Raw genomic sequence first — 26,686 nt, 5'->3', positions numbered from 1 at the left:
GACTTCTAAAAACATTCGAAAACCAAGCAACTTCCTGCACTCAATCGGAAACCACGGAAGCCATGTTGGATGTTTGGCTTCCAAAAAACGTTTGCAAACCGGAACACTCACTTCCGGGTTTGCAGCGTCCGGGAACCAAAACGTTCAAGTCGCAAGGCGTTCGAGAACCAAGGTACAACTGTATGTAGTCACTGGAAGGATTCCCAAGACAGAAGTTTTGGTTTTTAGGTATGCTTAGGTCTTCATAGCTCTTAGTTAAGTACCAATTGGACAAAGGGGTAAAGGATGGGAGCAGGGCGGGGAGGAAGAGTTCAGATAGAACAAAATCTCTCCTCTGGCAAAGGGACTAGTGTTAATCTCTTGCCTTCCAAGCTGACATTTTCAGTTTCAGTTTTGCAACCCTGGTAGGGAAACTCAGCCACACCTTTTGGCACAGTTATTGGGACACACCGTAGCTCAGTGCTGGAGCACCTCATTTGAACAAAGATGGTCACTGTTTTGATTTGCACCTGGTACCTCCAGTGAAAAGGAAGTCCATGGTTAGATGCAGCAGCAATGCTTCTGAATACCAGTTGCTGGGAAACACAGGAGGGGAAAGATGCTCTTGTGCTCAGATCCTGATTGCAGGCTTCCCAACTTCTTCTTAAGTTCTTTATTTATTTCATATTCTTTATTGAAAAATAAAAAAGTACAAACTTACAAGTGCTCAAAGTAAAAGAAGACACAAAAAGAAGAAACAAGAAATAGTACCCATGTAGGAAACAAAACAGAACAACAACAACAAAAGATATTGTGTACAATACAAAAAAGGGGGGGGGGTTGTTATTGTACTTAACCAGACCTTCATCTAATATGGCATTTATAACAAATATCATTAAATTTGTCCATGGCAAATCTGTGTTTGTACACAACTTGCTCATGTGCAGCAAGTTTGTACATATCTTCAATCCAGTCATTAAAGGGAGCTGCATTTTAATTTATTCCAATTGATCAAGACCAGTCTTCTTGCCATAGTAAGGGCACGTAGATTCCATGTGTTGCGTATATAATTCAAAAGGATATTTTCCCTCTGCAAATTTAAGATTGCTCCATACAGTCATGTTGATTGGCTTTATTACCTCCTGCCAGAATTTTTTCAAAGTAGGACATTGTACAAATGTATGTTTTAGCTGACACATCTCCAGCAGCTAGATATAGGCCCTTCTGAAGCTCTTACGGCGAGGGGATCAGAACCACCCACAGGGTTTTGTTTGTGCGAACAAAGCCTGCATGTGTACACGCAAACCCTGATTTATATATCATGTTTCCCTTCCCAGTACGAGAGTCCCCAAACAGGAAGAATTGGCTGCAGCATGAAGGAGAAGCAGCTGCGGCCAACTCATGCTGTGAGCAAGATCTCGGCTCTTGAGAATCGGATCAAGGAGCTGCATCACCGGAAGAAGGAGGTGAACATTGAGGTACGCCTCAGTCTCCTACAATCCCCTCCCTGTTTCGCGAGGAAAGGGGTGTCTGATGGGTGACAATTGGCACCTGTAAAACCGGTATGGTGGAGGCGCCACACCCAGGCAGGTGGGGAAAGGCTTGAGGCACGTCACAGATACACAGAGAGCAGGACCTGCTGGTTCCACAGAACGGGGCATCCCTCGGCACACGGTGTTTAGTTCCCAAGGTGCTCTCAGGAGCGTTCTCTAATGGTCAGATCGGATCAGGGGAGCCTGGAAGTTAGAACTTCCCCTGCGTTCCTCGATTGCTCTTATCCCATGATTCCGCTTGCCCGTCTGCCCCCTGGTGGTTGTGTAGAGGTTGGCCGGCCGCCAGTCAGGATGTTTGGGCACCTCGCCTCTGACATGGCCCCCTTCCCCAGCAGATGGACCTGGAAGGAGCCTTGCTGCAAGGAGAACTGAAGGAGGAGAGGCAGGAGCTGAGAAGGGAAGAGGAGCTGCTGCTGGAGCTGCAGAGGCGCCTCGTGGAGACGGAGCGCAGGTGCCACGCCGAAAGAGAGAAGGTGAGGCCCTCCTCTCTTAAGTCTTTCTCTCTCGTCAGCCTCCAGGGGCCTCTTCAGGCTGGCGATTTATTGCGGGTGTGTTTTGCAACATGTGGATTTCTCCTGCTTTCGTTTGTACTGGGGTGCTCCTTGGATGCCTCTGCACGATTGCTGTCCAGAAGGGCGGAAGTGCAACAAAAGCGGGGCAAAAATCAGCTGGGACATGGAATCATAGGGTTGCAGAGTTGGAAGGGACCCTGAGGGTCATCTAGCCCAACCCCCCATGCAATGCAGGAACATTTGTTATGTGATTTCAGTAGGAAGTTGCAGGGTATGCACCGATTGGAAACGGAACTGTGCGACCTCCCTGAAACTTTTGCAAGTGCAAACAGTATTGAAAGTCAGATCCTGTGTGGTCGCCCAGATAGCATCATCCTATGATGATGAAGAATGGCACAGGTAGGATGGGTAGGATCACACCCTTTCTCTGCCAGCTCTGTTTTCCCTGCTGGGTAACTCTTCCAGTTGGATGAATCTTCCCTCCCGTGTGATGGTGGGAAGGTCCATCAGGACTGTGGGAAGGGGAGGGAAGTTTTGCATTCTTCATCTCCCTGCAACCCCCCTTCTGCTGCTCAGTTGATTGGTGAACAGGTGAAAAAAGGTGGCAGAGGATGGACTGCAGAAAAAAAAAATAATCTGTATCTGGAGCCTCCTGTCCTTCTTACTGCTCTGCTGATCAGTGGGAGGGTATGTTGTGGATCATGTAAGATCGGGCAGTGGTCTGGAAGCAGCCCGGGCAGCGAACCGATTGCACACCTCTGACCAAATGTAGTCGACATATGCACATTCCGCAAGGGCAGTTGGCAAGTATGTCTGTTGATGGGAAATGTACATTATTGCCTCTTCTTGGAAAGATTATATGCACATTCCCCATGAGGCCTGGTGAACATGCACAATGGCCAGTTGCTATGCACATTAACCTCTCAGTGCACATTCCCTTTAAAACACACACATGCATGTTATGGATATATATACCTTCCACTCAAGGTAACAGTTTATACGTCTGATGAAGTGCACTGTTGTCCAGGAAAGCTTATGCCATAATAAATTTGTTAGCATTTAAAGCTCCACGAGGCTCTTTGTTTGTCTGTATTTTGAGACTGAAACTGAAATTCAAAGGCTTTCTCATCATCCCTATTATTGTTCACTACTTTGGCCTTTTAGTGTTATATAATACAGTAAAGCAAAGCTTAAGTTGACAGAAAAGCGGTGTTTGGTCAAACGAAAACAAAACCCCACTACACCTACACACAGAATGGAGGAAGGACTGTAGCCCATTGGTAGAACATTTGCCTTATAGGCACAAGGTCCCGGGTTCAATTCCTGGCATCTCCAGGTAGGGCTGGCAAAACTCCTGCCTGAAACCCTAGAGAGCCACTGCCAATCAGTGAAGACAATACTGGGCTAGATAAACCAGTGTAAGGCAGCTGTCTATATTCCTCCTTATGTTTTTTCTTGTCCTAGACTCAGAGGACTTAAAGTAGGAAGGGAACCCAGGGGTCATCTAGCCCAACCCCTTGCAATGCAGGCCATCCCCACTGTTTCCCTGCTTGTCTTAGGTCTCTCAGCTTTTTGTGTGTGTGGTGGGGGAAGAAATGGCAAATGGTTGCGTCCTGCCCTGAGGTCATTTATGATGACAGGTGCAATAGATATTTTCTTCCTATATGAATAAAAAGGCAATGCTGTCATCAAGTAGCCCACATCACAGGACTTCTGCATAACAACAACAAGCTGTCGCCAGGAATATATATGCGTAAAAAGCTGTCCTTCTGAAATCTTCAAAAGTACCTGTAATTAAGTAGTGCAAGGAACTTAACAGGTAGCTGACACACAGGAGGGCGCTAAATCTCCACCTTGATGTCCAAAGTCTGCTCCTAGCAGAGCACAACACCTTGTTGATGGGCTGGGAGGTCAAAGTGCCTGAAGCAGTGAGGAATAACAGCACAACAAGAAGCAAGAGAACACAGGGAAGAAGGAAAATGCTGATTACCGTATATTTCGCTCTATAAGACGCACCAGACCACAAGACGCACCTAGTTTTTGGAGGAGGAAAACAAGAAAAAAAATATTCTGAATCTCAGAAGCCAGAACAGCAAGAGGGATCACTGTGCAGTTAAAGCAGCAATCCCTCCTGCTGTTCTAGCTTCAGGGATAGCTGCACAGCCTTCATTCGCTCCATAAGATGCAGACATATTTCCCCTTACTTTTTAGGAGGGAAAAAGTGAGTCTTATAGAGTAAAAAATATGGTAATTAGCAACTAGTTACCATATTTTTCGCCCTATAGGACACACTTTTCCCCCTCCAAAAATGAAGGGGAAATCTGTGTGCATCCTATGGGGCGAATACAGGCTTTCGCTGAAGCTTGGAGAGCAAGAGGGGTCGGTGCGCACCAACCCCTCTCGCTATCCAGGCTTCAGGAAGCTATCAGCAAGCCTGGGGAGCCCGTGGGAGTTCCCGCAGGGCTCCCTAGGCTGCGGATAGCAGCCTGCAGTCCGGGGCGCCCTGAAGCAGAGCACACCGCACGCCGGGCAGATATCCGCAGCCTGGGGAGCCCTGCAGGAGTTCCCGCAGGGCTCCCTAGGCTGCGGATAGCAGCCTGCTGCACAGAGCGCGGGGCGCGCTGAAGCAGAGCGCCCCGCGCTTCGGGCAGACATCAGCCAGCCCCACAAGCTCAGGGGACAGCGGGGAGGCGGAGCGCCGCCATACCACTGTTCCCCGACCTGGTTTTGGGGGGGAAATAAAGGGGGGAAAATTTCCCTTTATCCCCCCCCCAAAAAAAACTAGGTGCGTCCCATGGGACGGAGTGTCCTATGGGACGAAAAATACAGTATATCTTTCCATTCCTCAGTGGGAGAAGAGGAAGGGCCATAGCTCAGTGGTAGAGCATCTGCTTTGCATGCAGAAGGTCTCAGGTTCGAATCCCAGCATCTTCAGGTAGGACTGGGAGGGACACCTGGAAAACCACTGCTGGGCAGTGTCACCAATGTGATGGACCAATGTGTCTGACTTAGCACAAGGCAGTTTCCAATCTCCCCATGCTGGCAAAAGTGATGGGTAGACTGAATCCAGGTGACCCTACCCTGAACTGCACTCCTGCCTGCACTCTGAAGTGTTGCAGCCTGGACTTCGCCTTTATTTCATCAGTGAGAACTTGGCCTCCCAAGCGGCACTTATCGCAGCGCCGATCACAGTTGGGAAAGGAACGCCTAATCTGGTAACCTACTAGGTGGAGCAAAAGCGGCTGGATATTTGCTGCCCATGGAGATGTAGTAATGCTCTCCCTGCCCTCTTTTTCGGCAGGAGAAGGTGCGGCTGCAGAGAGAGCGTCACAAGGTAGAGGAGCTGCAGCGGCAGCATGCTGAATCACAGATCCACCTGGACAACCAGCCTGAATCCATGCGGGAACGGATGCAGAAGCAGCTTCAGGAGGTGAGTGTGCAGCAAGGAGCTGCCAGAAACAGGTCTGGTATGGCGGCGTGCAAAAAGCAGGTCAGATTGTGTGATTTCTCTCTTTGGTTGCTACCACTTCAGACAGCAAGTGGGGCAGATGGTGCGATTTGAAGACATGCATCAAACTCTCTGCTTATAGGAAGGCATCAGGGAGAGAAGGGCTGTAGCCTAGACCTTTAGGGAAGGGCAGTGGTTCACTGGCAGAACACATGCGTGCAAAAGATCACAGGTTCAGCCCCCGGTGTCTCCAGGTACAGTTGGGAGACACCTCCTGGCTAAGACCTTGGGGAGCTGCCAGTCAGTGTGGGCAGTGCTGAGCTTGATGGGCCCAGTGGTCTGATCAGTATAAGGCAGCAGCTCCTTGTGTTTGCATGTTTCTAATAGGGTTCTCTGTGCCGTGTGCATTTAAAAATGTGGTTTCTCCCAACCTACCATCTCAAGTGGTGAAATCTAGGACAGGCTCCCCTAATTAGGGGGCTTTGAATTGCTATCAGCCCCCAATACCACAGCTGGGTTGGGTGGGAGTTGTGGTCCAAAACATCTGGAAGGCACCAGGAGGTTGGGGAAGGGTGGACTCCACAATGCAGGCCTAAAAAAATCCAAGCCAGGAAGAAACTTCTACTGGCTTGCAAATTGTGGGAATCTGGCAGGTAGCATAAGTTCCCTGACCACTGGGTCCTTCTGGCAATAAGTGATGGGTTCTCTACCCAGACATCTGAGATGCTAGACGGAGCCCTGAGATGCTATGAAGATCTGGAGTTCCAGCAATTGGAGCGGGAAAGCCGGTTGGAAGAGGAGAAGGAGGCCATCTGCCAGGCTCTGGCTGAAGAGATCACTCAGCTGCAGAACAGCATCAACCAAAGGAAGGTAAGTGGCAGTCCTGATGACCCACAAATCCAGTTCCAGGCTTTCTGCTCACCCTATAGTAGCCTTCTCTGACCTGGGGCCCTGACAGTGCTGGTTGAGAGTTGTTGTTCAAAACATCTCAAGGGCACCAGTTTGGTGCAAACGCTGCTGCAGGTTTTATTATTTCAAGATGAGAAGGGACATTCCTCTCCTGCCATTTTCATGTGCGCAGCATTTATTTCTTACACATTTATTCTTTAAAAAGTAGCACGGGTGTTTTTTTGTGTGCTCCAAGCTGCTTTGCCAAGGCAACGACAAACAGATCTGGTACTTTTCCCCTTTTGTTTTCTTTTGACTGCACACTTAAATCTGGTCCAATCAGTAGATCGACCAACTGAAATTTTAGTTGCTCAATTGATGCAGGAGTCACCTTTGAACTAGTGGTGCCAACTTTTAAACAGAGGGATCAAGACTTAGAGGCTCTTAAGTATATTTTTGAAGGGTGTTATTTGTCTTTTCCCCCCTGCTGTGATATGTATAAAATAAAGGATGAAAAAGAAGATGGCCTTTCCTTTCAATAAAGGAGCATTGTTAAAGCTGTAGGTTAGCACACAATTCACCTGTCTACCTTTTGCTTTCTAAAAAAGATCCATGTTTAGCTTGGGGTATTCTGCACACGCGATAGTTAAATCTGTGAAAAGGCAGATGAGTCATCAGCTAAGCGTTATTTAATTAGTCAATAACCTTGGGGTTGTGTTTTTGCTTCTACTGCACCTGACCACGACACAAGAGGGGCTCCCTGTGTATAATTATCCTAGGTGCCATAGAGCTCTGTGTTGCCCTGAAGTCTGAGGATTCTAACCAGGTTCTCTCCCCCGTATCCAGAGGACGGTGCAGAGGCTGGAAGGACAGGCCCGTTTGACACAGGAGCAAATGGTGGGCGAGAGCCAGCGATTTGCGCAAGAGAAAGGCGAGGCCGTCAGGAATCTCAACGCGGTAAGGAATTCCCAGGAATCTCGGCGCAGCAAGGAATTTCTGGCCGAAAGCCAGGAAAACACCCAGGATCCCAGGTTCCCTGTTCTCCTACACCAGTCTGCTTCCCATGCCCAACAATAACAACTAATGCAAAGTCTTGCTTTCAGCTCCCTGCCACTAAGCTTCTTTCTGGGGATGGAAACCAGAGGTTTTGGCTCCTAGGCTTCAGTAGTGGCTGGTTCCCATAGGGATGGGTGGGGGAGAAGACAAGGAAACCCAACAGCAGGTGGCGCTAGACCCAATGGCAGTGGAGGGGACCAGGGGTTTTATTGTGAGGAGGGAGGGCACTAAATACACCATGAAGCTATTCTCATACCTTACAAAACGTCAAGGTGAAAAACCAAGGTGTGTGTCCATGTGAGTCACGTTACGTGCATGAGATTGGGCCCCGGAAAGACAAGTTTTTCCAGGGCTGTGCTCCTGCATGGAAGCACAGTGCCCAAAAATGCATATTTTGGGGTGCTGAGTGAGATCATGGCCCCCCAAAAGCATTTTTTTGGGGGGGAGCAAGATTATGGCACCCAAAATGAGCACTGTGTTCTCACACGAAAAAAATAATTGGGTATTCCACTTTTACTGGGACAGTTGAAGAGTACCTATTCTTTGTGGGTGAACCGACAGCAGGAAGACGTGGGGTGGTGGGAGGAGGGAAAATGAATGGGGCACCAGATCTGTTTATAGGTCAAGCTGACCTGAAGCAACATTTGCAACTGTCTGACAACATGACTTGTTGTCGAAACAAAATAAAAAAAATCCTTCCAGTAGCTCCTTAGAGACCAACTAAGTTTGTTATAGGTATGAGCTTTCGTGTGCATGCACACTTCTTCAGATACACTTAAACAGAAGTCACCAGACCCTTACATATATGACTTGTTGTCGTTCTCGGTGTAGGAGAAAAATCGCCTAATGGACATGGGCCCGGAGTATTCGGAGGAGGGTGGAGAGGACTCCTCTGAAAGCAAGCAGGGTGTCACTCAGGTAAGCCCTTTCAGGTACTCCCTTTTGTCTCTCCATCCACCAGTGCCCATCTAAGACCAAATCCTCTTCCCAATGACCTGCTTATTGAGTGGTCATCCTGATTTGTGTGCATAAAATTTTGTGGGGAGGTTATAGGGTTTCTTGAGCATTCATTTTGATTTTTTTTACAGGGATGTTTTGCAACATTACCTTGAGCAAATGTTATTTATTCCCCACCTTTTGGTGCATTTCTTCATCACTTTCCTTACTGTAAAAAGTCCAGTTTTTGGAAAAGCGTTTGTTTTACAAGAGCTCCAAATCTATTCTAATAGCGCGACTGGTGATGGGATCCCACCTGCAAATTAGTGACGGTATGAGAGTGACCCAAGTTTCCCATCAACCAGGATTGTGTGTTTTTTTTGTACCCAGGTGGGTGCACAGCTCAAAAGCGCAGTCTGCTATTGTTGCACAGGGGTGGCAGAGGGGGACCCCAGATCTCAGCTCTAAAGTTGCTGCTGTATAACAGGCAGAAATTCAACATTCCTCCAGCCTAGCAATCCCACATTTTAAAACATTGCCATTGAAGTATTTGTGTGGCTGTTTTAATTCCTGCTTTAATCTGTGCATTGTGTTAATGTATTTCTTTTAATTGATCTGATCTTACGTTTTTATTATTGCTGTGTTTTAGATTGCATTATAAACTACTACAGGATGAATATTATTATTTATTCAAAGTTACTTATTTATTCATTATCTATCTGTGCACCCGACATCCTCAAAGAAGCCCAGGGCTGCAAGCAACCACGCAGTAAAACAATGCAGCGTAAAATAGAATAGAATAAAATGGAATAAAATAAAATGTATTTAAAACAATCTGAAAACATTTAGAAAGGAGTGGCCTATAAAAAACTTGAATAAATGAATGGTGCAAATCTAAGGGAGGCTGTGCCTGTTGAATTTCTGCCTGTTGCATACAACAGAGAAACCAGGGCAAGAGAGAAGGTGCCACTCCTAGTTAGCCCCTTCAGTGCATGAACCAAACACAAGTGTCATGGAGAGGGGGGCAGCCTTCTGAAATTTAAGACCTGGTGCTCATTTTTTTTAGTACTCCCCAAAATGCCATCCTTATATTCTTATTCCCTGTTCAATCTGGACTCACCATTTCCATGTGCTGATCTGATTTTCTGCAGAAATGGTAAATCCTTGTTAAATGGGAATATACAACAGAAAGTCATTTTGAGGAGTGTGTTGTGTGGGCACCAAGCAAACCTATATTCAAGGGCTAGGGGTGACCCGGAAACTACAACTAATCCAGAATGCGGCAGCTAGACTGGTTACTGGGAGTGGCTGCCGAGACCATATAACACCGGTCCATTGGCTCCCAGTATGTTTCTGAGCACAATTCGAAGTGTTGGTGCCGACCTTTAAAGCCCTAAACAGCCTCAGCCCAGTATACCCAAAGGAGCATCTCCACCCCTATCAAACAGCCCGGACACTGAGGTCCAGCTCCGAGAGCCTTCTGGCGGTTCCCTCCCTGTGAGAAGTGAGGTTACAGGGAACCAGGCAGAGGGCCTTCTCGGTAGTGGCGCCCGCCCTGTGGAACACCCTCCCATCAGATGTCAAAAAGATAAACAACTACCTGACTTTTGGAAGACATCTGAAGGCAGCCCTGTTTAGGGAAGTTTAACCAGGTTAAATTTGTGCGAGTCAACTCGGCCTCTCCAATCTTGCAGGGGAGGAGGGCAGGGGAGTCATGTAAACTACCGTGTATGCTGCCAGACCACATGTGAAAAGCTTGCTGGGACTGTGCTGAAAAATCTCACACCTTTTTGATTGGTTCTGGTGGTAAAAGCAACAAAGGATTGATTTAGTATTTCAGGGGGGTGGGTTGGGGGGAGAGAAACACCGCTTCCACCCTTTTATCTGTGTCTGTCTCTCCCTGCAGCTCACTTTCACCCAAAAGACGGACCGGAAGGTCATTGTGTTGGGTTCCGACCAATCAGACTCCTCCTCCTGTGTCTTCTCCGTCCGCAGTTCTGTCAAGGTCTGTCTTGTCCTGTTGGTCTGTGTTGATTTTCAGTGTCTTATCTTCCTTTTATGTGTACAGACGTGATTCTGCAGCTGCGCTTCCCCCACCCACCCAACCTAGTGCCCTCTGGATGTTAGCAGACTACAACTCCCAAACATCCATAGGGCACCAGGTTATGTGAGGTGTTTGCTATAGCTCCTTTGGATCTGCATTGTCTTTGATGGGAGAGGATGGGGCATCTGCATCTTTTCAGGGTGCTTTGGATCATGGACCAACAGTAGAGGCAGCAGATATCCAATGGCTTTACTGCTGCAGTGGAGGTCTGTTAGGGCAAATGGGACACATTCAGCAATCTCAGCCTGCCCTCACCCAATCCTCACATACCTGCCTTCTGACCCTGGCTGTGGTCCCACTTTCTGTTGCCCTCCTGCCCTACCAGTTCCAATGGGCACCAGCCACCACTGCAAGGTAGATTCTGGAACAAAGATGGCGTGTGGGCATAAGAACACAAGTAGAACCGGCTGGATCCAGCCCACCTTCCTGTTCTTGCAATGGAACAAAACCTGCAAACAGGAACCGAGCGCAAGAGCACTCTCCCCTCCTGTGGTTTCCAGCTGCTGATGTTCAGAAACATTACTGTCTCCGACTGTGGGGGTAGTGCATAGTCATAGTGGCTAGTAGACATGGCAGTGACTCATGGGGCAAAAGGACAGAGACTTGGGAATGAGATTGCCCTTTGCTAGGGCAATAAAGAAGGCTGATTGCCGAAGAATGGATACTTTTGAATTATGGTGCTGGAGGAGATTCTTGAGAGTCCCATGGACTGCAAGAAGATCAAACCTCTCCATTCTGAAGGAAATCAGCCCTGAGTGCTCACTGGAAGGACAGATTGTGAAGCTGAGGCTCCAATACTTTGGCCACCTCATGAGAAGAGAAGACTCCCTGGAAAAGACCCTGATGTTGGGAAAGATGGAGGGCACAAGGAGAAGGGGACGACAGAGGACGAGATGGTTGGATAGTGTTTGCGAAGCTACCATCATGAGTTTGACCAAACTGCGGGAGGCAGTGGAAGACAGAAGCGCCTGGCGTGCTCTGGTCCATGGGGTCACGAAGAGGCGGAAACGACTAAACGACTAAACAGCAACAAGGGGAATATTTGGGCTGAGCCTTGCAAGGTAGTAGCAGGTGAACCAGGAGCCATGAGATCAGTCAGTCAGTCACGACTAAAGAGCAAATCGCAGCCAGAGGGCGAACCAGAGTCAGGTGTGAGGAGCAAGCTAGGATCAACAAATAACCCATAATTCAGGAATATGCTATTGCTCGGGCCCCGAGGACCTCTTGTTGCGAGTCTCAGCTGGCAAAGGAAACTCTCTCCCTGGCCAGAGGAATCCAGTGGTCAACCAGGGTAGGTGGAGTCAAAACCTGAAGGCATCTTCACCGCAAAGCTGTCCCCTGGGGTTTTAATGGATCATTCTATGGGGGAACTTCACACACAAAGCTGCAGCACCTCCCTCTGGCAAGGAATCGTTAACCAAACAACGAGAAAAGTAGAAACAAGGGGTTCTTTTCAAAGCAGAGATTTTTGAAGGTCCTGCCTTGGGGAAACAATTTGTAAACATTGGTTTATCTGCTGTGGAAGCCCCTGCACACTGTAAAGGATTTGGAGCACCCAGTGGGGTAGGAGAGCTGAAAATAATGCCAATATATTTCACATCTGGCACCCAATGCGCCCCCTTAGTTTCAGGTAGTATGTGGGCAGACAAATTTAAAAAGCCCAGGGCACAAATTTTCATGGCCTTCTAGCAGCTGTTGTGGCTCATTTAGCAGAAGTGATTACTTGATTCTGACCAAACCAAGCCTCCTGATGCACAGTATATTTTGCTCTAAATCCTTCCATTGAAGGAACAAGTTAAGTTAGATGCCACTTGTGGCTAATAGACCCTTCTTCCACGTTGTTGAATCATTCCCTCTATTTCTGGTGCTCAAGAGGTAAGTGCTGTTGCTTATGTGTGATGGATTTTACTGGATGTAATTCTCATAAAGTTGCCTAAGAAATTACCAGACAAACAGACAGACAAACGAACAAACAAACAAACAAAAACCTGGCTCTTTTCAAAGCATGAGGGGAGAAGTGGAGTGGGAGCTCCGACCCTAATTCTTACCTTCCTGTTTTCTCTGCCCAGGGATCAATTGGATTGCAGAGGACCGCAAGTCTCCCCCGTAGGAGAGGAGAACGCCTCACGGCCAGGACTGCACAGCGCCCCCTCTCTATGCATGGTATGGATTATTATTATTAATTACATACCCTTCACCCTAAGGTTCTAGGGTGGGTTACAACAATCAAAGAAGGAGGTGGTCTTTCAGGTATTTGGGGCCTAAGTCAATTACAGCTTTAAACATGAATGTGAGCATCTTGGATTGGGCCCAGAAATGAGCTAGCAACCAGTTATTTGGAGTGGGCAGAAAGCATGAGACAAGGAAAAGGGGAAAATTCAAGGAATACTATTTTTGGAGGTGGGTGGGTAAGGTTCATATACATGACATTTTGGTTGCAGAGGTTGTTGTTATCACGTTAGCACAAAACTGACTTCTATCCAATGAAACGAAAAGTACAACACCCATTCCAGTAAACAGGGAATGCTATCCACCTTACCCATTGATGTGAAAAGCCACTTTCTCCTCCAAAAAGTATGGGTCAGCGGTAAACCCACCTTTGCAATCTCTTAAGACAGCTTTCCCCAACCTGGTGCCCGCCAGGCATTTTAGAATACAACTCCCATTAGCCACAGCCATCATGACCCTTGGTAGGGATGATGGGAATTGTAGTCCAAAACAACCTGAAGCCATGATTTTTCCAGGGGGAGTCAACTCTTAGCCTTTAGTCAGCCATTCTTTCACTGATGGCATGGTTTGAACTTCATGGTGGCTGGCAAACAAACAAACAAACAAACAAACAAACAAACAAACCACACCTAAGCAGTGAACCAAGAGGTTTGAAATAAGATGTTTTACAGGAACTCGGTCTCTTTTATCTAAATGGTGCGGCAGGGAAACAAATGGACCTGTTATTTGTTTAGTACATTTATACTCCACTGTTCCTCCAAGGAGCTCAGTGTGGTGTGTGCATGGTTCTCCCCTCTCATTTTAACCTCACAACAACCCTGTGAGGTAGGTCAGGTTGAGAGATAGTGATTGGTCCAAGGCTCCACAGGGAGCATCCTGGCTGGGTGGGGATTTGAACCCTATGTTGTGACCAATTATATCCAAAATTAGAATTTCCAGAGAGGGGTTTTTTTTTGGGGGGGGGGGGTATTGGGCCATAGCTCAGAGAGAGAGCATCCGCCCTGCATACAGAATTTCCCAGGTTCAAGTCGCTGCCAATCAGTGTACTGAGCTAAAGGACCAATGGTCTGTTTCACTGTCTTCTGATGAGGACCATGTGTCCTGTGTCTTTTGGGAGATGCTGAACCAATCACTTTCCTTGGATTTCCTCCTCTCTCCCTCCAGGTGCTCTGGATCCCAGCATGCTGGCAGCACAGCTCTCAGGTGGGGGCAACAGGCCCTACCTAGGCAGCCCAAACCTGCAATATTCACGACTCAACAACCCCCTCTACCAGCTGCTGGCCGGCCAAGGAGCTGTGGGGCAGCTAGGAGGGTCCAGCCAAGGAGCCTATAGGTGAGCACATCCATTTCTCCTTAATCTCAGCCTGTCCCAACAAACACCTCCCCAGTTGACAGCTGCATATTCCTTGGCACGCCGGCCTTCTCCACTTGGCAGGCACCATTCCATTAGTACATTAAACCATGAGACTCCACATGAGGCAGTGATGGCCCCAGACTTAGATGGCTTTAAAAGAGGATTGAACAAATTTGTGGAGAACGTCAGTGGCTATGTTCTTTTTTAAAAACAATTTTTATTAAATTTTCTGTTTTACAATTTAGAATAATCATTTAAACAACCTTAAAATATCAATGACTTCCCTTCTTCTTTTTCCATGGTTCATTTTGCATAATATAAATCCCTGCATATTTTACATAAACTAAACCATTCAGTATTCCATTATTGCATCCATCAAAACTTATTTACACTGTTGAATTTATCTTAATGCTGCCAACTTTTTCAAGTGTACACAATTCCCCCCCATATATTCAATAAGCTTTTTCCAATCTTCTTTAAATGTATGTTCTTCTTGTTCTCTTATTCTATTTGTTAGGTCTGCAAGCTGTGCATATTCCATCAGTTTAAGTTGCCATTCTTCTTTAGTTGGGACCTCGCTCGTTTTCCACTTGGGGGCTGACAAAACACAAGCCGCAGTGGTGGCATACATAAATAACTTTTTTGGACACCTGGGAAATGCCGTCTGAATTATCCCCAATGAAAAGGACACTGGGGTTGTTGGGGTTTTTTTTGGAAAAGTGCTTTTCAACATTTTTTTCAATTAATTATGAATTATTTCCCAATCCTCTTTTACCCTTTTACAGGTCCAACACATATGAAAGACCGTACCCTTAACCTCATTGCATCTCCAACACTTAATCTGATTCAGTCTTACACATCTTAGCAAGTCTACTTGGCTTGATCAGTGAATATGTTCTTCCCTCCATCCTTTGAGGCAGTATGCCTCTAATACCAATTGTTGAGAATCGCAGGAGGGGGAAGAGCTGTCACACTGCTTGTGGGTTTCTCCTTTGGTTGGTCACTGTGAGGACAGGATGCTGGACTAGACGGTCCTTTGACCAGATCCAGGAGGACTCATGAGATCTCCCACTTTCCCTTCTGCGGAAGAGAGAGAGGTGGAGAGAGGCACTGTGTCTCTTGAAATACTTAGAACTGTGTGTGGCCCTCCAGATGTTGATGCACCACCGCAGGGCAGCCAATGTGGTCCCCTCCAGATGTTTCTGACTACAGCTACAACATTGGCCGTGCTCTCTAGGGCTCATGGGAATTGTGGTCTAGCGACATCTGGAGGGACTAAGCATGTCAGCCAGTCCTGAACTACAGGCTCAGGCCGACACCCTGACATATCTGCTTGTTCACTTCCACCGTCACTAACCAGAAATGTCTCCCGACAGCCTTGGGAACTGTGTCACCCAGTTGGCCGAGATGGAACGGAGGGTGCGGGAGGCCATGGCCGAGAGAGAGCGGCTGCTGCAGGAAAGGGTAAGAAGTCAGATCAATGAATTCCATGCCAAGATTGTTGGCCTTCCTCTGGTTTCAGAATAATCCCTGGTATTTGGGGTGGGTGGGAAGATGTCACCCATGTATACATACCACAAGTCTCTCCAGTTCTCCCAACACAAACACAAACACAGACACGCATTCCCCAAAGTGTAAGAGCATGAGGACCAAGCTAAACATTATGTGCATCGCCTGCATTTTTCTCTGATGTAAAAAGAGCTTGGGGGTGAGACAGAATTTGGTAGGGGGCAAGGCAGTTAATGAACTGACATGCATACCCAGGTCCAGGAAATCTACTGGACCTGACTCCCCCTATTAGCAGCATTATGGGGTTCCGTTGCACAATATCACCCATATACTCTTTGCATATGAGGCCATAAATGCTAAAGCACCTAAATGCAATTCAGAGTTGTACAGTGGCAGAGCATCAGGCCAGGGTTTGGGAGATTAGGGTTCAAATCCTCACTTAGCCATGAAGCTCAGGGGGAATCAGACTGCCTGACTACCACTAGATTTGGGTGTGCTCATGGGTGTTGAAGGTAGCATTTTTCCTTCTGACCTGTCTCTGTCGCAAGAGGCACCATTTCTGTTCTGCTGCAGTTCGGTTTGCACCAAATGCTGCTTTCATAGCCTGCTGTTTCATGTAATATGGGGAATTATTTATGCTAAGCTATGCAACTTTACAAATTTAACATAATTAATGACGTAATGCTTTCTCTGCTATTCGTTTCAATGTAGAGGAAATCATAGAATTGCAGAGTTGGAAGGGACTGCCAAGGGACATCTAGCCCAACCCCCTGGAACGCAGGAATGTCAAAGCATTGTTTAAAAAATGACTAGGAGTTGCATATTGGTTGCTATTCATTAGCTAATGAATGAATGAATAGGTCTGTTAGCCACTTGTTACTGGAAGGGCTCTAAGCAACTTGTGGCACATTAAAAAAGAAGAAGAATAGGACTATAAATATATAGTCCATGAAAACAAAACAAACAGAACACAAAATTCCCCAGTAACAGCTGCAGGAAGCCTTGGCGATAGACCGTCAAGTCCAGAATCTAACATTAACTAACAACATCATTGTTCTGCTCAACTCCCTTTTCTTTTCTTGAGACGGAACACCGCAACATCTTGTCAGTAGTGAGGTCTAGCCAGTGGGCAGGCAGTGGGGCAAAGCGAACATAAATCAGAGTAACCTCAGTTGCCTGACATGTGCCTCCGAGGACAAGGAAGTTGCAAGTTTCACTATGTCAGCTCTCTGCTCGCCTGGTCTTCACGGAGAGAGAGCGTGAGGGGAGGAGTCTGGGAGTCCGTTTGGTTTTTATCTTTTGGGGTTGTGTGCATGTGTCCGTGTGATGTTTGTCTTTTTTGGGGTATGCCTGTGGCTGCCGGCGCTTCGCTGCCTATCGCCCGCTCAACCCTCTTCCCTTGCAGGAGGCCAAGAAAGCCGCCGAGGAGGCAAAACGCATGGAGGTGCCCCCGTCCACCAAGGTAGGAGAACTTCTGCAAAATCAAAACGAGCTTTTACAATCCCTTTCGTCTTTGGATCCCAGCGGGAAGGTGGCTTGAGCTCAAACGGGCTTCGCCAAGACTAAGCCTGAAGCCTGTTGCAAATTTGCTTCTGGTATGCATCTTGTGAACTGGGAAGGACTTTGAGCATGCACAGAGCGCATTCCGGACAGCCACCATACACCTCAGGGGGATGGGGAAATGATTTAAGAATAATAATACCTTTATTGTCAATGTACAACCTGTGTACAATGAAATTAATCAAGCCTCCCTTCCACAAACACTCAATCTCATTGCACTCTGTATGATTGCCGCACAACAATTCAGCTTTTTGATCAGAGGAGGTAGCTTCTGTGAACATGTGAGCAAGCCCGTGCTTCTTCCTAAGAGCTGAGTCAAACCAAAGGCTGATCTGCTCTTTGGCATTCTGTTTCCTTCAGTGCCCAAGCAGGCGCTTACGGGAAACTCACAAGGAGGACAGGAGTGTAAATAACACTCTCATTCTTTCATTCACACTTTCATTCTTGCTGCCTTGCAGCTGGTATTCAGAGCCGAGCTGCAGTTAGCAAATAGAGATCATGAGATCGTAGCCATTGATAGCCTTAGCTTACGTCAGGGGTTCCCAAACTGTGGTCCGTGGACCATGAGTGGACCACAAGCATCCTTCAAGTGGTCCGTGGCATGCCCTCATTAAACACTCGCATTGATTTTTCACTATTGCTTCTTTCATTTCTTACATTGTATTTCATGGCATTGCAATTTGAATTCTGCGGAAGCAATGTTTCTGTGGCAGATGCTTTATTTTATTTTATTTATTTTTTAAAATCTCTTAATCGGCTTTTTATTTAAGTAGCACCTGTCTAGAGGTTTAGTTGAGAGTCTGTTTCCCAGTCCTGCTTGAAGATGCCAGAAGCGGAGATATTTTAATTAAGGATGTTGTAATGCCCCAATGGAACTATGACTGTGTACTTTAATTATTTATTGATTTTATAGTATAATAATAATAATAATAATAATAATAATAATAGTTGCCCCAGCCACTCTGGGTGGCTTCCAACATATATAAAAACATAATAAAACTATAAAATGCTTCCCTAAACCAGGTTGTCTCCAGATGTCTTCTAATGGTTATGTAGTTAGATATGACTTAGAAGCCATTTGGCATGTAAGCGGTATGTAAATCAATAAATAATAATAATAACAATAGTAATTATATTGCTCCCTTTGTTTCTTTTATTGCATTACAATTTGAATTCTGTTATAGAGAGACAAACAAAAGTACTTCTTCGTGAAGCACATAGTTAATCTGGGGAACTCTCTTCCACAGGAGGCAGTGATGAAATTATATTTATTTATTTATTTATTTATTTATTCATTCATTCATTCATTCATACATACATACATACACACACACATACATACCCTGCCCATCTGGCTGGGTTTCCCCAGCCACACTGGGTGGCTTCCAACAAAATATTAAAATACAATGGTCTGTTAAACATTAAAAGCTTCCATAAACAGGGCTGCCTTCAGATGTCTTCTAAAAGTCAGAGAGTTTTTTCTCTTTGACATCTGGTGGGAAGACGTTCCACAGAGCGGGTGCCACTACCAAGAAGGCCCTCTGCCTGGTTCCCTGTAACTTGGCTTCTCGCAGCGAGGGAACCACCAGATGCTAGAGGGGAGAGTGCTCTTTTCCTTTGGTCCAGCTTCCGGGTCTGTCACAGGCATCTGGTTGGCTGCTGTGAGAACAGGATGCTGGCCTAGATGGGCCTGATCCGGCAGCCAAGCTCTTCTTAGGCTCGTTCGTTGTTAAGTATGTATCTCTGCTTTGAAAGGTGCTGTCAGTCAAGGTAGGCGATGCTAGGTCAGGTGGGCTAACTCCAAAAGAAAGCTGGTGATTATATCTGTAATGTTTCACTTAATGCCAGAATTTCATACCCAAAGTAACATCCCCATTCCGTACCAGAAACGCCGTTTGCATATAGGAAGTGGGGAGAGATGTGTTCTACAAGGCAGTCAAGCTTCAAATGCAAATTCTGCTCAGCTCCCACCCACTAGCCTGAGAACGTGTGGCTTCATTATAAGATTGCAAGAACAGCTCTGCCAAAAGTCCATCTAGCCGGTTTCCCAGAGTGACCAGATCAGCTACTTACAGTAAGCTGGTGTGCTAGATTTGAAGACAACAGTCCTCTCCTGTTCTTTTTGTCCCAGTGTCGCTGGTATAACTCCCTGGGTGTTCTGCCATGTATCTGTTGGCTTTCATGTAGTATCCAAAGTAGCTCTAGACAGTCAACCTTTGCTCACATGCATTTCAAGCTTCTCCTTGCCTCCATAAGGACTAGAAACTTGCTTTGGCGAAAGCATAAAGCCGAGAACCTTAGGAAACTGAATTCTGTGCCTGGTTTGGCTTCTTGTGCTTACATGGTACAGTCGCAGAGTATAGGCTGCTCTGAACGCACCCCCCCAAAAAAAACCCCACTTCCAAATTTAACCCGTGCCATGCTTGCTGTCCTGCAGGATCCTAACCCAGCCGAGATCCAGGAGCAAAAACCAGCCGCATTTGACCTGCGCAAACACCTGGAGGCATCGGGGCACAGTGTAGACACCTGCTCCCAGGTGCGGGTGACCAACAAATCCTGCAAAGGCTACCTGGTCAAGATGGGTGGCAGGATCAAGACCTGGAAGAAGCGCTGGTTCACCTTTGACCGTCAGAAACGTGTCCTGGCCTACTATGCAGGTGAGAAGGAGAGTCCACGAGCGACCGCCATGTAAAAAATGTAAGAGTAGCCCTGCTGGATCATGCCAGAGGCCCACCTAGATCAGCATCCTGTTCTCACAGTGGCCTGATCCAACAGGCTGGTCCTGGGAGGTTGCTCCCACTTTTTATGGCTTGAAGTGGGGTGGAAGAAAGGCTTTCTCACCTGGGAGCAAAACTCCCAAGCATGCATGAAGTGCATGCAAAAATGTCCATAGAGTCAGAATTGTAGAGAATCGAAGGGGCCATGAGGATTCATCTAGTCTGACCCCCTGCAATACAGGAATCTTTTGCCCAGTGTGGGACTTGAACCCATGACCCTGTCTTATGTTGCATTTACGGAGCTGTCCAACTTGAAATAAATGTTCTCTGGAAAAATGAAAAGCTAAAAAAAAATATGGATGTATTTATTTCATTTGCAATGGTACACGGGTGGCGCTGTGGTCTAAAGCCTAGGGCTTGCTGATTGGAAGGTCAGCGGTTCGAATCCCCGCAACGGGGTGAGCTCCCGTTGTTTGGTCCCTGCTTTTGCCAGCCTAGCAGTTCGAAAGCATGTCAAAGTGCAAATAGATAAATAGGTACCGCTCCTGCAGGAAGGTAAACGGCGTTTCCGTGTGCTGCTCTGGTTTGCCAGAAGCGGCTCAGTCATGCTGGCCGCATGACCCGGAAGCTGTCTGTGGACAAATGCCGGCTCCCTCAGCCTATAGAGCGAGATGAGCGTGCAACCCCAGAGTCGTCCGCTATTGGACCTAACGGTCAGGGGTACCTTTACCTTTATTTCATTTGCATGCAGAGATTTAAAAGACTGGCACCTTTTAGAGGATGGGGTGAGCCTGCTTATCTCCCGATTAGCTACTTGGGTGGGGGGGTGCTCACCTGTTATCAGAACCTGCTGCTTGGAATGGCTCTTGGCTCCCCCAGTTCTGAAAGCTATATACTGTTGGAGTACAGTTGCTCTGCCTGCAGAAGGTCCCTGGTTTAATTTCTCCCTTGCATTTCCAGTCAAAGGGGTCTCATGCAGCAGAAATAGGAAAGAGAGCTGTTGCCAGCCAGGGCAGCAAGTTTAAGGCTCAATGGGCAGACTTAGAGCCAAACTGCATGTGGTGTTAGTCATATGAGCAGCCTTTTCTTCTTTCAGAAATTGACAGTGCATGGCTCCAATCTGGATCAGGACCTTGGGGTGGGCTTTATCCCTTTGACTCTGCCACAGCATTGATCCAGATCCTGCGCAATTTGGGTTGTGGGGTGGGGTGGCAGAAGCATCCATTTATTGCAACAAAGCACCTTCCTTTGATCTCGAAAGTCTGTACACAACATTAATCTCCCCAGGCTGATTGAAGCTCAAACCGCTGGTATGTGTAGAACATACAAATCAAGTCTGTTTGCATATTTCTTATTTGCGTGTGAGAATTTGCATATAAGCATAAAAAATGAAAATCATCATCATCATCCATGGGGAAAGCAAGTTGCTAACAAAAATGAAATATACTGGAAAGCATATTCATCTCCCTCTCAGGCTCTTGAATTTCACCAGGCTTCCTCTCTTAAGCCATAGCAATTCACTTGTTTCACATCCATAAGGACTAGAAACTCTTTAAAATAAAATAATAAAAATGAAGAAATTAAAGTTTTGCAGTCTGCAACCCAGTACTATTTTCCCCAAGGAATTGCAGCTGTCACCCAATCCTGGAATGTCTGAGATTCCCTTAGAGAATGCCTCTATGCTTCTGTTGGGGTCAATGTGGAGGGGTCAACGTGGAGGGGTCAATGTGATGTGCCTGAGAAATTCATGCCTGTCCTCTGTTTGGTATTTCCCCTGCTGCTCTCAGCTTCCTAATGTGCCCCTCTGCTTCTTTCTCGTTGCAGACAAAGAGGAGACCAAGCTTAAGGGTGTCATTTACTTCCAGGCCATTGAAGAGGTATACTACGACCACCTCCGCAGTGCTTTCAAGGTACCAAAAAGCACAGACCCCCCCCTTAAAACTCTCTTCACTGTGAAATCCCCTGATGCAGAGCATAGTTGGAACTAGCTGCCACAGGAAGCAGCGATAGCCACCAGCTCCTATGGTTTTAAAAGGGGATGAGACAAATTCGTGGAGGAGAGGGCTATCGGTGGCTTTACTAGCCATTTGGAGGCAGTAACACTTCTGGAAACAGCAGAGGGGAGAGTGTTTTTGTGCTTGGGGGAATCTGGCTGGCCCTTATGAGAACAGGACGCCGGACCATGTGGGCTATAGGTTCTTATGTTACTAAGTTCCATCACTGGCAAAATTCTGGGGCCCATATGCCAGCGTTGGGCAGGATCAGGGGGGCAAAAGTGGGTGGAGCCACAGGTGTGACCCTTAACCCTTGCCTACCGTAGCTGGTGGCATCTCTCCATCCAGGCAAACAGCAGCCAAATATCACCATTTAAAGACACAATTCAAGGACACCATTCCAGCCAAACAAAAGCACATCAGGAAGCCACGGAGCAGGGGTCATTGAGGAGTGTAGATCTGGGGGTGAAGGGTTTGTAAACAGGGAAGAGTTGTCCTTTGCCACCCTGGGTTCCTTTGGGCAGGATAATAACGAAACAAATGGACACATTCCAGCTAAGCAAAAATCACCCAAGGACAGTGTGAAGCAGGGCAAATGGGGGTGAGGGTGACCTAGGGAGAATCCTGGGGTGAAATAAGAGAGGCTAGGTGATCCGCTTTTAGTTCTCTGCCCCTTATCTACCCCAGTGTAATCTGGAGTAGGCTAAATTTACCACTATGGGGAAGGATAGCTACAATAAAGATGACTGTGCTACCGAAAATGTTGTTTCTTTTTCAAATGATCCCAATAATAAGTGGACTAAATTGCTTTAAAGAATGTCAGAGAGATTTGGCAAGATTTATACGGCAGGGCAAAAAACCAAGGATAAAGTACAAACTGCTAACGTAAATAAAAGAAAGAGAAGGGTTTGCACTACCAGACCTCAAATTGTATTACGAGGCAGCATGCATAGTATGGCTTAAAGAGTGGATGATATTAACAAATGCAAATATATTAGATCCATTTTTTTTCATGGAGTCTACAGAAATTTGGTTTGTGCAAAGCACCTGCTCTAACCACTGAGATGTGGTTGCTTTGCAAAGCTGCTCTTCTGTAACTGAGCCTAGCGCTACCTCACAAAATGGCAATGAGGATAAAATGTAAGTGTGTGTGGGGGGGTAGTAGTTGAAAGGGCACCATGTGCCCTGCCATGAGGTCCTTAGAGGAGGAAGGGTTGGATTTCTAAAAAGCGCATCATGAGAAAGTTTTGTGTTTCCATTGTTCTTTCGACTCTCCTCTCCGCCAGAGCCCCAGCCCCAAGATGACCTTCTGTGTCAAGACTTATGACCGCCTTTTCTGCATGGTGGCGCCCAGCCCGGAGGCGATGCGTATCTGGATGGATGCGATTGTCACAGCGGCAGAGGAGAACGTTCGCTACTGATGGGCCTCGATTGCTGTGGACACGTGGCTCCCCATGCTTGACTATGGGGCCTGGCACTTCTCTCCAAGGAGGACTCCTCTGCTGTAAAATATGGCTCCTCCCCAGTACAGAGACTGATGGCAAGACAGGAGAGGCCAAGTGTTTTCAAGTTCGGTCAGAAGGCCGTGCGGCCTGTCTGATCTTTGGAACAACAGGGTGGAATCCAAGTACCTTATAACAGGGTAATCAGTCAATAAGAATGGTTGGCCGTGCCTGTTTTGTTCATACAAATTGCCTGAATTCTGATGTTTGTTTTTTAATGGACCAGCTCAAATGAGAGTTCTGCGTATCCTCTCTATCAGAAAAGACTTAGGGCGATGTCTTGGCAGATGGAAACTCTTCTATAAATAAAAGTGACTTCCATTCCGAAGGATAAAAACCAACTTCTCTGGAACTTGTAGCTCCTGCCGAACAAAGCGAATCATCTGGACTTCATGTGGATTTTATGAGTTCGCTGGACGTTCCATGAGTCACAAGTAGACTCCTGCTGGTTTTGTAGAAGTCATGGCTTGCACTAGCCCCAACCAGCTGAGATTTGGTCCTGGTTGTAACCCTTAGGAGTACATCTTATTTCCATCATTGCTACTTGTTTAGACTCGCTCAACCATGTGGCATTTCCACCCCTCCCCAGTAGTGTTTTTGTCACACTGCAATCACGTGGGTTTGACTGGATTGTGGAAGAGGTTCTTAATATGTGTGTTTGGGGGGTAAAACTCTGCTGCACCCCCTATGCGGAAAAGCAAGGCATCTTGCCCACGCTGTATAGACCTCCTAGTATTTATTGTGTGCTTCGGTCTTTCTTTCTTTTGTTGGAATACCTGGGACACTGCTTAAAGGGGCAACCATGTATAAAACTGTGGGCTATTTATTGTGTCAACCTTTAAAGTGGAAACAGATCTGAATGTCACTCAAGTTATTCCCTCCTGCAATAAGAAGGTTTCACTCGTGATAATTAAGTTGCCCAGCCTCCCTCCCCCTGCAAACTTCTCTGTGTCTAATCCTGCTCTTCTCCTGCATCTGCCTGGAAGTATACCAGGCACTAAAGGTAAAGGTTAAGGTACCCCTGACCATTAGGTCCAGTCATGACCGACTCTGGGGTTGCGGCGCTCATCTCGCTCTATGGGCTGAGGGAGCCGGCGTTTTGTCCGCAGACAGCTTCCGGGTCATGTGGCCAGCATGACTAAGCAGCTTCTGGTGAACCAGAGCAGCGCACGGAAACGCTGTTTACCTTCCCGCCGGAGCGGTTCCTATTTATCTAATTGCACTTTGACGTGCTTTCGAACTGCTAGGTTGGCAGGAGCTGGGACCGAGCAACGGGAGCTCACCCCTTCGCAGGGATTCGAACCGCCGACCTTCTGATCAGCAAGTCCTCGGCTCTGTGGTTTAACCCACAGCGCCACCCGCGTCCACTCGTGATAATTAAGTTGCCCAGCCTCCTTCCCCCTGCAAACTTCTCTGTGTCGAATCCTGCTCTTCTTCTGCATCTGCCTGGAAGTATACCAGGCACTAGCTAGAGCCTATTTTGGTACCCACTACACAGAATATCCAGTTGTTCCCATGACTACGCATCTGCCGTGCACAAGTGACTGCTATCAGGGTTGATGTCATCAGGGCTCGGAATCATGAGACACCTGCCCAGGCCCACTCCCCAACAGTTTTCCTCCCTCTTCAACCTTCTTCTGGTGCCTGCTCACCTGCTTTCTCCAAGCACAGTGACAAGGAGAAGGAGCAGCAGCAGCAGCTGAGGGAGGAGTGTAGCTCAGTGGCAGAGCATCAACTTTGCATGTACATGGTCCAATCTCCAGGTAGGAGTGGGAGAAACTCCTACCTAAGTGTTGGAGTGGCAGCAGTACTGAGCTGGATGGACCAACGGCCTCATTCAGTATTTATTTATTTCATAAAAGTAGTACACCTCTTGAAAAAGAGCCTCAAAGCAGCTTCCCTGTGAGTGTCTCTGCCTCCCATGTCTCCTCTCATACCTGTCAATTGCCAGATGTCTGAGTGATGCCTTTTTCCTGCCCATGCGGATGATGCTGCAGCTTGTGAAACGCCACATGTCACTGTGCAAGCCTCAGCAATCAGCTGATTGTCACTGTTTGCAAGGTCCACAGATAGCATATCGCAAGCCCTGACAAACAGCTGATTGTTGGCCCTTGCATTGCACTGCACAGAGGACCTGCAAACCCCCTTTGGCTCAGTCACATCTTTAACTGACCCCAAACAGCCTCGTTTATAGGCAATTTGCTTTTGCTCAACAGACTTTGCCCCTTTTCCTTCCTGCCCTCTCTTCGATCACAACTCCCTTCATCCCCCAATATGAGCCAGCAAAAGAGCTTCCTTCAACATTCTAAAAGATGGGGGAGGTGAAAATTGTCTTTTCCCTGAACTGTCCACCTCTGAAGAATATTCAGTGAAATGCATATACCCAGCACATACAATATCACCACCTACATATAGTGCCAAGAAATGGGGATGGTTTAGTCCAGGCATAGGCAAACTCTGGCCCTCCAGATGTTTTTGGCCTACAACTCCCATGATCCCTAGCTAGCAGGACCAGTGGTCAGGGATGATGGAAACACTAGTCCCAAAACATCTGGAGGGCCGAGTTTGCCTATGCCTGGTTTAGTCCTAGGCTGCATTCACACCAAGTTAAAGCACTATGATACCACTTTAAACAGTTATGAACTCCCCAAAGCATTATGGGAGCTGTAGTTTGTTAAGGTCCCCGAGTCTCTTCTCACAGAACTTCAGTCCCCAGAGTTCCCTGTGAAGTGGGATTGAATGTTAAGCCACGCGTGAGAATTGGTAATTCTGAGAGGGGATTAGGTTCCTCCTAGCAACTCTCAGCACCCTTAACAATTTCCAGCTCCCATAATTCTTTGGGGGAAGCCATGACTGTTTAAGGTGGTATCTGGCTTGGTGTGAAGGTGACCCTGGTCACTCAACTAGTTTTTCCTCTCCAGTAACCCATTGCTGTGGGACTTGAACCCAGGCCTGTCCAATGAAGCTGAATGTTGGGAGATTCAGAACAGACTAAAGGAAGCTCCATATATAGCGCCTAGTTAAAATATGGAATTTTCTGATACAGGGTGTGGTGGGTACCCGGCCACCAGCTGGGTAGCTTCAGTAGGCGATTAAGACAGTCAAATAGGTTATCAGACATGGTGGTTATATTGCAGCCAGGTTATACTGCCTATATATCACTGTGAAACAATGGTGTGCTAGGGCTACTGTCCTTGCATCCTTGTTGCAGGCTTTCCTTAATAGGCATCCGGATGGCCACTGTGAGAACAAAATGCTGGATTAGATGTGACCCAGCAGCACTCCTTGAGACAGCAACACCTACAACAAAACAGCTCAGAAATGGAGCCTGCATGATTAAGACTG

General features: G+C 47.1%; 1 protein-coding gene across 4 annotated transcripts in view; it reads left to right on the top strand.

Moving 5' to 3' along the window:
• The window catches only part of PHLDB3 (pleckstrin homology like domain family B member 3), a 39,212-nt gene extending 15,017 nt beyond the window's left edge, over window positions 1-24,195 (top strand). For 2 of the 4 annotated variants that reach the window (XM_028742406.2, XM_028742405.2), the window contains exons 3-16: window positions 1,317-1,457; window positions 1,865-2,005; window positions 5,346-5,474; window positions 6,207-6,362; window positions 7,227-7,337; window positions 8,268-8,354; window positions 10,279-10,377; window positions 12,546-12,639; window positions 13,870-14,038; window positions 15,436-15,523; window positions 16,974-17,030; window positions 19,566-19,785; window positions 21,670-21,755; window positions 23,126-24,195. In XM_028742406.2, coding sequence (XP_028598239.2) covers window positions 1,317-1,457; window positions 1,865-2,005; window positions 5,346-5,474; window positions 6,207-6,362; window positions 7,227-7,337; window positions 8,268-8,354; window positions 10,279-10,377; window positions 12,546-12,639; window positions 13,870-14,038; window positions 15,436-15,523; window positions 16,974-17,030; window positions 19,566-19,785; window positions 21,670-21,755; window positions 23,126-23,260 — 1,713 coding nt within the window. In that variant the 3' untranslated portion in view covers window positions 23,261-24,195. The remainder of the gene's footprint in view (window positions 1-1,316; window positions 1,458-1,864; window positions 2,006-5,345; window positions 5,475-6,206; window positions 6,363-7,226; window positions 7,338-8,267; window positions 8,355-10,278; window positions 10,378-12,545; window positions 12,640-13,869; window positions 14,039-15,435; window positions 15,524-16,973; window positions 17,031-19,565; window positions 19,786-21,669; window positions 21,756-23,125) is intronic. The other 2 variants (XM_028742407.2, XM_028742408.2) reach the window with 2 other exon arrangements.
• Window positions 24,196-26,686: the final 2,491 nt, after the last annotated feature.

The sequence above is a fragment of the Podarcis muralis genome, chromosome 7 (assembly GCF_964188315.1).
Source record: "Podarcis muralis chromosome 7, rPodMur119.hap1.1, whole genome shotgun sequence".
Lineage (NCBI taxonomy): Eukaryota > Metazoa > Chordata > Lepidosauria > Squamata > Lacertidae > Podarcis > Podarcis muralis.
This window is presented reverse-complemented; position numbering and strand designations above follow the sequence as displayed.